An 11857-nucleotide genomic window follows, 5' to 3' on the forward strand; every position below is an offset into this window, starting at 1 on the left:
AAAGCCTGGTAATATAAGTGACTCAAAAGGCTCCAAAGATGTCATCAGTAATCTCTCTCTTGGTTCTTGGAGCCTGTATGATAGCACCATCCTCAAGCATCCTCTGCCTTCATTGTACCAGCATGCCAGTCAAGTCTAGACTTACAGTCTAACATCTTAGCAACTCCAGTAGTGAGCATCTTCTTTCTCCAGCAGAAGGAAAGGAGTTACAAAGCTTTCACAGATGTGCAGGTAGATATTTAACCATAATGTTACTGATGGGCCAAGTATAGTCTCTGTTTCTAGTCCAGGAAAGCAGAAAGGAGTCCAGGGAAAGCTCAAAGCACGCAAACCAAACATCAAGAAGAGAAGACTTCTCAAAGGAGTATCAAAAATTTTAGAAGGGATGGATGCTAGGAAGTTAAAATCAATAGAAATCTGTAACATTCTAGCCCTTGGATCCTCAACCACCTATACATTCATTTCTTTCCATGTATCAGATCAGATCAGATCAATCGCTCAGTCGTGTCCGACTCTTTGCGACCCCATGAACCACAGCACGCCAGGCCTCCCGTCCATCACCAACTCCCGGAGTTCACTGAGACTCACGTCCATCTAGTCAGTGATGCCATCCAGCCATATCATCCTCTGTCGTCCCCTTCTCCTCCTACCCCCAATCCCTCCCAGCATCAGAGTCTTTTCCAATGAGTCAACTCTTCGCATGAGGTGGCCAAAGTACTGGAGTTTCAGCTTTAGCATCATTCCTTCTAAAGAAATCCCAGGGCTGATCTCCTTCAGAATGGACTGGTTGGACCTCCTTGCAGTCCAAGGGACTCTCAAGAGTCTTCTCCAACACCACAGTTCAAAAGCATCAATTCTTCAGCGCTCAGCCTTCTTCATAGCCCAACTCTTACATCCATACATGACCAAAGGAAAAACCATAGCTTTGACTAGACGAACCTTTGTTGGCAAAGTAATGTCTCTGCTTTTGAATATGCTACCTAGGTTGGTCATAACTTTCCTTCCAAGGAGTAAACGTCTTTTAATTTCATGGCTGCAGTCACCATCTGCAGTTATTTTGGAGCCCAGACAAATAAAGTCTGACACTGTTTCCACTGTTTCCCCATCTACTTCCCATGAAGTGATGGGACTGGATGCCATGATCTTCGTTTTCTGAATGTTGAGCTTTAAGCCAACTCTTTCACTCTCGACTTTCACTTTCATCAAGAGGCTTTTGAGTTCCTCTTCACTTTCTGCCATAAGGGTGGTGTCATCTGCATATCTGAGGTGATTGATATTTCTCCCGGCAATCTTGATTCCAGCTTGTGTTTCTTCCAGTCCAGCGTTTCTCATGATATACTCTGCATATAAGTTAAATAAACAGGGTGACAATATACAGCCTTGACGAACTCCTTTTCCTATTTGGAACCAGTCTATAACTTCTTAAATACCATGTTTAACAATATTACTATCTTAACTGTAACAGAAAATGCACCCATTACTTCATCATGGGTGGGAAGGCAGGAAGGAAGACAAAGAAAATGCCAAGTTACTGGATTCAACAAGTCTGAAGTGTTTGTATTATGAATATTATTCTCGAGCAGGTCCAAACATGAATTTTTTGGTGGTACCTCACAATCTCACAATGTATATCTATATAATAAATGTAACCATCCCCCATGTAATTAATACACAATGGTAAAAGAAACAATAAATAATCATAATGCCCACTTAGAAGAATGGAAAATGTAAATATGGAGGAGATAATCAAGAGGACATGACCGTCAGCTGACCCATGAGCTGGATCTGGGCAATCAGAGGCTCCTCACCCCCTCCCCTGTCCTTCAAATGTACACTCTGCCTACTCTTCCCACAGTGGGAAAGAGCCTTGAGAGCAAGGTGGTATTGAAACCATCTGGATGGTACAAATGACTGAACTCAGTTAAGGCCTCTGTAGTTTAAAGATTCTGGTAGGCAGGTGTGGAGACCATTCATCTTGTGGTTGCCAAAGACAAGCCTTACACATTCTCCTGCTTAATAAACCTGCCAGCGACCAATTTGGAGTCTCTGCCAGAGACCAATCTGGTCTCCCTCTTTTCTTTGATATCTCCTTGCCCTCTGTGCAATATGGACCAGTTCACAAACCAACAGTAAACATATCATGGTTATTAATTCAAACCAATAGACCATATACTACTGATCAGAGTAGCAAGAATTGCCTGTCGTAGCAATGGAGTCTCTTGATCAACCAATCTGGATGCATCACCATCATCATGGTGGTGATGCACCACCGCCTCAGAAGACCTCACTTGTCCATTATCCTCTATGGCCTCAGATCTTCCTTCTAGCAGCTGTACTGTTTTAGTAGCCCGCTTCCTCTTATTGAGGCTGAGAATTGCCTTAGACGTAAAAAGAATACAAGACTTTGTTTACCAGGCTTGAGGTTATCCTGGAAATAGTGCCCCTAAAAGCTCAATAAACTTTTGGTCAATTTACTTCAGTCAACTGGTTGAACTAGCAACCAAAGCCAGAGATCTTGTCAAGATACCAAACTGTCTTTTAAGTTTCATAGCAATACTGAATCTCATAGCAATAAGCCTTCACATTACTCACCCATTAAAAGCCTCTGTTTAATGATTTTCCTTGAAGCAATGTGAAATAATATGCTGGAAGAGGAGGTACAGCTACTCTATCATTTGTTCCCTGGTTGGATCCTTTTTCAAAACTCTTTAGTAACTGGACTGTTACTTTGGTCAGGAGACTGGGACTAGAATGGATGAGGTGCTTGAGAAAAGCTGTAAACCAGAACTTTGCCTGAGTTTAATTTAAACTCCTGTCTTTCCTCTTACTAATTTTAGTACAAAGTTAAAAAAAAAAAATTAGAATTTCCAACCTTCAAGATTCTTGATTTTCTGATTCTCTTAGATGGCAGCTATAGGCAGAAAAGGCCTCTCTTACTTGGAAACACAATCCCTTCTTCCCTCTCTTCTTCCAAGCATGCCAGCTTGGACCAAAGAAAATTCCTTTCTTATGAGGCAAAAATTGGCCAAAACACTTGAGAATCCCTAAAGTTCCAGCCTCAGCAGCTCTATGGCCAAAGACAACCCAGGTAACAACCCAGGTAACAATTGAAAGAGCTGTTTCATAATTCCTTAAAAGGAATTGCTGGGGGAAAGCAGTCCTCACTGCCTTGCACTCCATTTCAACGTTCAGGATCTGTTCCCACATTGTCCCATTTCCAGTTATTAATGTCTAAGCTAGCAAGGAAATTTTTCCAAGTGACAAAAATGCAATTTACGCTGATTTGAAAGTAATAACAATAAAAAATAATAAACTTTACAACAGAGACGTTAACGGTTAGAAGATGATCACCACAGACAAAGAACTCCAGGTGCTCAAGCAGCATCAAGATACAGGTCTCTGGGGACCTCACTGGTGGTCCAGTGGTTAAGAATCCACCTTCCAATGCAGGGGACAAAGGTTTGACCCCCGGCAGGTGAACTAAGATCCTACATGCCTTGGGGTATCTAAGCCCAGGGCTCTGCAACTACTGAGCCTTCAGGCCACCTCTAGAGAGAAACAAGGATCCTGGAAGCTGCAACTAAGACCTGACACAGCCAAAAAGAAATATGTTTTTTTTAATTCTTAAAAATATATATATATTTCTCTCTCTTGGCTTCATACTTGGTCAAATTCTAACATAGGTCAATTCTAACATTTGGTCAAACCCCACAGCTATAGAATGGGTCTACCAATTCAACAACCCCAAAAGGAAGAATTTCAGTTCAAGTCCTGTGACTGATCCTGTGGCTCCCCTCAGATTAAATGCTCACCTAGGAAGCAGTCATGGTGATTCTGGACATGTCTGGGTTATACACCAGCCCATGTGAATCCATCTGAACCAGCTGAACTAAGAATGGAGGATGAGTGGTTCATTTAAGGAAAGTGGGGTACTATTACCAAAAAGCAGAAATGTATGCAAGATAGACAAAAAAAGAAATGTCCACTATTCCTGGTAACATGACAAATAGTAACAATATTTTTAATTTCTATTCAATGCCATATATATATATATATATATATATATACACACATAATTTACTTAAAATAACATGTTCTTAGTTATGAGTGTATATATCTGACAATATATACCAAAAAACAATTAACAGATTCTTATTTATTCTAAGACATCAGTTCAAAATAATATTAACTTATAGAGTAATACCCTACATAGAAAACATTCATATATAGTCAACAAATATTTCTAATTGTAAGAACAGGAAATACATTAACTTTATATGAGTCATTTATTTCAAGATCTTGGATCCGGACCCTACTGCTGAACAGAATTTCAGAAACTTGCCCTCTACTGCCTAACAATGGTGTCCTGTACATTCTCAAAATTCACTTAACTTATCCAAGAGCCAGAAATACCAAAAAAAAAAAGTATACATAACATAGCCTTCCGCCCTCACAGAGTTCACAGCATAGGCAATGAAACATGTATAAATAACTAGAGACTAAATAGCATACACAAAACTAGAAAATGATGGTTGTATCTTTGTATAATAAGGAAATATGCTGACACTGCACAAAATATCACAATTAGAGGCAAGAAATGAAAAAAAACCTATGAAACTGATGCAAACTACTATTAAAGTAAATAATCAAAAATGTGGACAACTGATTTTTACAATACTGCCACATCAGTGATCCAAAATGGAAGCTGGAACCAATAAATTTGACACTGTATTTGGAGAACGTAGAGCAAAAGATGAGAGAACCTTGAGATACATTTAATTAACTACAAAGTATTTGCCAAAAACTGACGAGCAATACAAAAAATACTTATTTAAAATTACTATAACTTGATCACAAACTCATAGAACACATTCTACTTAGTGGTTAGTTGTATTAATACAACTAAATTAATATTTTAAAAGAAAACTTCAGAACTCCTCAGGATATTGAAATTCCCAATATTTACATACACACTCAATTTAGTTTTCAATACCTAATAATAAGAATAAAATATAATTCAAATTAATGTGAAAGGACTTATATATGAACATAAAATGAAGGAAATTCTATTTTAATATAAATAAATGTGGTTCTGTTGATATTAAGGGCTTCCATGACTCAAAAATCCAACTACATATATTTAAAAGAAATTTAGTTCAAAAGCAGAACACATCTTTTGTTCGTGAAATTATAAATATCTTTAAAATTAAATTATTCTGATTATGAAGCTGCAGATGAAAAAAACTCTAAGGAATAAAAGTCACTGTCACATTCAAGTACAGAAGGGAAAATCTTTTAAATTTCTTTTTAACAATAATACCACAATCCATATATCAAGAGTAGAGAGGAACTTAGCCCATAAAATCCCCTCAAAGTATCTTATTATACTTTTAATACAATATACAGTATACCACTTAGAATGTAAAAAAAAAATCAAAGGAAATGTTTTCTACCATTAAAGATATACTAGTATATTGCATGATTTGTGAAAAAATCAAATCCTATAGATTTATACTACCTAAGGCAGCAATTCCAAAAAATAAACCTATTGTGAATTAAGTAAACATTAATGTTGCATTTTATCTGTTCTAAAAATGTTTGTATTAAAATCTATAATAAGATACTTTCATGTTATAAACAAAGAACATGTTATGTATACACAGAATTTACTTCAAGGAAGTAAAAACCTTATATAAACATATATTGTGTTTATAAAGTAAGCAACGGATTAAGTAGTATGCCTAGTATACCTGTTTCATAATTGAAACAGCCAACAAAATTCCTTTTCTATAGCTAAATGCTCTTATTCTGCCACATTAAATAATACCTCCCAAAGCCAAACTTTGTCGATGATCAGTTTTTTCCATTGGTAAAGCTGTGATGCAAAATCCTTGACAATATACTTTCACTGTAATTTATTTACAAATTAACTTACTCATATCCCTGATCCTATCCATCTCATATTTGAACGTTTCAAGTGAACTATAATATCATCATACAAATACACTCATCTACAGTGGAAATTACTCATTTTATTTCTCATTCCATTGGTGATTCTTCAACAAATTCCCATAATCCACCTAACAGTGGAAATGGATCTCTACCTCTGGTCAAAAAAGGACCCAAACTTACAACCATGGCTGTATTAAACTAGTCTTGTATTTTAGTGTAAACTTCAACTTTGATCTATAAAACTTTTAATTCTTTGGGTAAAGTATGTGAGAAACCTAAAAACCAAGTATTAGTAGTTTCATCATATAAAGAAAAAGAATATACAGGACAAAAAATATTTTGACAAAGGTGGCTGAGACAGGGTTTTAAGCCAGGAACTGTTTTGTTTTCAAGTTTCATTAGTTCTTCCTTTCTTTTCTGTCATAGAAAGCACTGTGATACATATTTCATTATTCCCAACTACATTTTAATTTAATGTTTTAAATTAAGATCGTAAACAAAAACAAAAAAAAAACCACCTCATTTTAAGAGACATAGAGGCTTCCAACCTTTAGCAGGTCACAGAGAGCCCTAAATTGATTTTACTGATATACTCATTAAGTAAACAGAATTAAGTTTGATGATTATTTTTAAACATATTGATCTTCAAATATTTTCTCAATCAACAAATTTTCACATGACACTTTCATCATGAGTATATGGGAAAGATAAAGCACTAAACCTTCCATTCCAGAAATATTACACTGCAAATGGCTAATGTGCATTCCACAACCAATATACTTCACAACTTAATAGTAATAGATGCTTTTGTTATTCTTTTCCCCCAAAGTTTCTATGAACTGTACTCATTAAGTATGTACAAAGAAATTTTAAACCTGATTTTTAACGGCCAAAACCAATGCAGTTACATCTTAAATGGATTTGGGGATGTACCATGTCAGTATTAACTTATTTCTGGTTACTCTAATTAAGCTTACCAGTAAAGTTAACCTTTAATAATGTTTGCATATGGAGACTTCAAGCCAGATTTTCAGTGCACTGAAGATAGTTAAAATTCTTTTTTACCTCAACAGAAATATTTCACTTCCTTTCTTAACCTACTATATATCTATAGAACCCCATCTGTTAAGAACTGATCCAGCATACATTGCTACTGCTGCAGAGTCCAAACTGGTTACACATTCAAATCAGTTTCCAGCTTGTAACAGTCTCTATTGCCTCTTCTCACAGAAAAATGTATTAGGTAAGCATATAAATACTTCTTAAAATAACCTAAAATCACATCATCTAAGGTAAAAATGGTATTAGAAAACTGTTAAAAAAAAACAAAAAACTTTAAATGTTTTCTTTTAAATTAACAGAAGAACAGTACCTGCTAACCTACTAACGTATTTTGAGATTTCATCTCTTTAAAAAAGGCAAGTACTGACCTCCTATTGGCTGCTGGTTAAAATTAAAATGTCCAAGAAAACAGTATTTCTATTAGTGTTTTGAAAAGAATTTGGTTATACCAAGGAAGTGACAGTCCCCCAAACTTATACTGACTTTCTTGTGGTGATTTGTTTGAAGGGTACACAGAAGTACAAAGAAATGTTTGGTACTTAAACAGTAATAAATATAACAAAGAAAAGTCAGATATTTTCCTATCTTTCACTTGACACCCAAGCAAGAAAAAAAAAAAAACAAAAAGAAAAAGATAAAAAACAAACAAAACCCAACAGCTTTAACTTTTCTGTACATTTAAGAGGTAGATATACCATAGACATTATCTAATTCCTGTCTCAGGGCACTGCTGCTGCAGCTTTCTTTCAGTTTCCCAATAGATCAAATAAAAATAATTGCTTAGCTGAAAATTCTGACTGCATGGGTGTTATCAAATCTCCTTATAAGCATATTTTTATATTCCTGTGACTCCACATCAAATACAATAGTCAACTGATTGCTCCTGATTTAAGCCTTGCCTTCCAAAACCCAACCTGACATTTTGTCAAAGGCTAAATATTGCAGAGGAAACTGTTTAAAAAGCTGTGCTGCAGCAAAAACTGCATTTACAAGGCATTAAAAAAAAAAAATGAACTAATCTTAAATGAACTAGTCTTATTATCCGAAATCTATGATTCTCCTCTCTTTAGTTCTTCCCCATGTCTTTCCCTGACATCTTGAAGATTCTTAGCCTCTCCGTAGATAGATATCGCCAAACATTAAGTCATACACAGTTCTGCAGTAACTCTTTCTTATCATGTAAGAAACCAAAGCCTAGGACTGAATTTAACACCTTTCCTCTGGTCTTTAGCCACATGCCACGCTCTCTGAAGGCAACCATAGAAACCAACCTGTATGATTAGGTGCCCCCACATTTTAACACCTCATGTGCACAAAAAAATGACTACGAGGTCAGTGTATTCAGGGCCGTATTACAAAGAAAGAAAGGCTACCTAAAAAGAGATGCGGGCGGGGGTGGGGGGGGGTGGGGGAGGAGAAACAGACACAGCACTCTCCAGTACAGTCTGGGAATATATTTAAAAGCAGATGCAAAACTGCATCATTTTCCTCCTCGTTCGAAAACATCACAACCCAGCTGCTCAAGTTGGAGCTGACGTGCTTCTCACGTTTCAGGAGCACCGGGGAATTTAGGCTCCAGGGGCAAGGCTTTCATCCTGGGAGAGCCACCGCACCGACAATTATAAGAGTGTGGCAGGAAGGACCCCAGAGAAAAGGAGGCCTTCCTCTCCCCGTGACCATAAACTCTCAAGAAGACCCAAACCCTGTACGGCCAGGGACGACTGACGACTCGCAGTCATGAAAAGTGATCCTAGGCGGTGTGAAGTTGGGCACTGCGCTCACGCGGCAGGAGAGGACCGGAGGAGAGAACGGGGAGGTGGCGTGGCTCTGGCAGCGAGCAGGCAGCTCACCCGCTGGGCGATACCCGCTGGACGATCTGTGCTCGCGGGGACGCGCTGCGTGTGGGACCCGGGGAGGGGGGTGCAGGGGTGGGAGCCAGCGCCTGGGGAGGAAGGCAGGCCGTGGCGGGGCTGGGAGGCAGATGGCGAGCACGCCTTTCCCCTTACCAGGTTGAGCACCGTCTCCACGATGTCCCTGTTGCTGACCTCTCCGACCTGTATGAGTCCAATCAACACTGCGAATTTCATCCGGATGTTGCGGATCGGCACCGAAGGGTTAATCATCCCCGCGGGCAGCACCACCGAGCCGGAGCCGGACGCCCCCCTCAACTCCCCTATCCCGCTGCCCCCGCTGCCACCGCCGCCGCTGCCCCCGCCGCCTCCGCCGCCGCTGGCCCCGACGGCGATGAGCCCAACGGGCTGAGGCTCGAGCCCCGGGCCCGGGCCCGGCTTCTCGCTCGCCATTTGCCCCCCTCCTGACGAGAAGGGAAGAGCCGAGGCGCCGCCGCCGCCGGTACCGTTATACCTGCCTCGGCCCCCGCCCCCCGGCCGTCGCCTCGGAGCCCCAGCATCCACCAGCGCCGCGGCGCCGGGCCCGCTCCCCGCCTGCGCCTCGACCCGGCCCGCTCCGACGCCCTCCCCGGCGGAGGCGGTGGGTTATTCTCAGGCTTATTCCCGGCGGTGGCGGCGCCGCTAACCGCTGCCCGGCGAGCGGCAGTGCCCGCCCAGCAGCTGTGCCGCTGCCGCCGCCGCTGCCTCCTCACGCTCCCCCTCCCAGTCCGTCCGGCCCGGCCCGCCCCCCGCGGAGATGCTGCCGCCGTTCGGAATAACCCTGGGGCGCGAGCAGCTGCCTGCGGTGCTGGCCGGCGCTGAAGCTCAGAACTGTGACTGCCGCCGCTGCTACAGGCGCCACTGTTGTTGTGAAGCCCCGACGCCGCCGCTCACTCCGCCATGTTGCCGCCCCCTGCCTGCGGTAGCGGCCACTGCGCCTGCGCAGAGCCTCCGGGGGGGCGGAGCCCTCGTGCACCCCCTCTTTCGCCCTGCCCTCCTTCCCCTTCCACCCACCCAGCCCGACACCCCTCGTCCCTCCCCCAACCGCCCTGAACGGATAGACAGGTGAGCAGGTGCATGGGGACCGCTGCCAGACACTGGGGCGAGCTGGCAGAGGCGGGGCGGGTGGTGGTTTCCTCAGAGTTTTTCCCTTGAGGGTGGACTCTCCCTGTGGGGAAGGACACCCGACTGTGTGTCTCGCCTTCGCTGCCACCTCCTTATTCCCTCACTATCCTCTTGCTAGGAAGAGGTTCGTCATCTTCGTCGTCGCATCCAGCAGCTGCTACAGCCAGTGCCACGTGCCTTGTAAGGTAGGGGAGTGGCAGACGACCTCTTTCTGCCCCCTCAGGCCCTTCCCTCAGTCCTGTCCGCCTGCCCGCCTTGGAATTACCCAGTGAAAAAAAGTGGCTGGCAAAGCAGAAACGAACGCACTGTGGGGAATAATCCTGCATTGTCGGGGGAAGGATACAGATGGAGTATAATGGGTCTTTTTCTACAGCCATCAAAGAGGCTGACACCTGCACACACAGGCACGACTTAAAATAGAACTTGTCAAACAGTGATCCTCTCTGGATGGAGCTCTGAACAACAAACAGTTCTTGAACTCACCTCCCAGATTAAAAAGGCTGCACCGTGTGACACTGTGGGGTAGTAGGTGGTGGGAGCGACAAATCCCACATTTAAAAAATCCTTAATGATCCTCAGGTATGACGCCAACTAATGATGCGCCCCTTTTTGTTAGGCATGTACAATTCAGAGGATTTTGAGAATTATCTTAAAATATAAGTAATTCTCTGCCAGTCTTAATTTGTGGTTAAAGTAATAGATTTCTGTGTCTTCACGTATAGAGAATGAAAAAAAAAATAGTTTTACTTTTGAAAATTAAAATGTACACAACAGTCTTGCCGCTCGTGTCGAATTAAAACTAAATAGGCAGGACTAGTGTTTATCTCAAAATGAAGGATGTAATTTTTTTTTTAATATTTCATGAGGTATACCCTTTTCAATAGAAATATATTGTCAGACACCAGAACTATTAGGTATCTTGAGGTATATTCAAATCATTTTAACTGTCAACTCAATTGAAAATAGTCAATATACAAATCTGTCATAATCCGATTTGTTAGTGCTCATGTTTAATTGGATTGGCTAGTCAAGTTAACTCCTGGGTTATTGGGATGCATTAAAATTCTGAAGTGCCATAAGTCATGTATACCAAAATTCCTCAAGACCGGTGCTTGGATTAGTCCTTGATTGTGTGCTTCTGTTTAAACTTTTCCTGAAGTAATTGAATTATTAAAATAATTCAGCAAAAATTTCTGAAAGAAATGGTGATTGGTATGTCCATATAAATTAAATAGCAAGTGAATTATAAAATGTTAGAAACATTGAAAGCAACCTCTAGATCTTAATAGTGTGACTTAGATATGCTGCCATAGAAAAATCCTGTGACGTATATCCACCTATTTCCTTTTATATATCCCAAGTGAATAACATCTACTTTTGCAAGCACTTTTTTCATGTGCAAGTTTAAAATGATATATCTATCTTATATCTGTAAATCCAGATTGAAAGGTCATCATACTAGCTTCTTTTTACCCTGCTGTTCAATATGACAGCAGGTTCTACTTCTTGCTACTTTTAGACTTTAAAAAGTGTTCACCAGTTCCCTGGCAGCTCCTTGAAGTCGGTGTGGTGTGGTGGAAAGTACACAGGCCTTTGAACCACACTCACAACTAACCACCTGTGCAGTCTCCTCAAGTTATTGAACTCAATCTTCTATTCACCAATAGGGGTGAGATTATCTATCCCACAGGGAGTGAGAATTCAATGAAATAATTTCAACTCAGCAGCCAGCATATAGTAAATATGTCCTTGTACACTTGGTATACAGGAACAATCTGTGTTGAATTACCTATAAACACTTGTAAGAACAATTATAACCACATGCAAGT

General features: G+C 40.9%; 1 protein-coding gene across 5 annotated transcripts in view; it reads right to left on the reverse strand.

The window, feature by feature from the left end:
* Positions 1 to 9401, reverse strand: part of NBEA (neurobeachin) — a 676277-nt gene extending 666876 nt beyond the window's left edge. For 4 of the 5 annotated variants that reach the window (XM_061434789.1, XM_061434791.1, XM_061434788.1 and 1 more), the window contains exon 1: positions 9021 to 9401. In XM_061434789.1, coding sequence (XP_061290773.1) covers positions 9021 to 9317 — 297 coding nt within the window. In that variant the 5' untranslated portion in view covers positions 9318 to 9401. The remainder of the gene's footprint in view (positions 1 to 9020) is intronic. The other variant, XM_061434790.1, reaches the window with a different exon arrangement.
* Between the last annotated feature and the right edge of the window lie 2456 nt (positions 9402 to 11857).

Source organism: Bos javanicus, chromosome 12, assembly GCF_032452875.1.
Source record: "Bos javanicus breed banteng chromosome 12, ARS-OSU_banteng_1.0, whole genome shotgun sequence".
NCBI classification, from domain to species: Eukaryota; Metazoa; Chordata; class Mammalia; order Artiodactyla; family Bovidae; genus Bos; species Bos javanicus.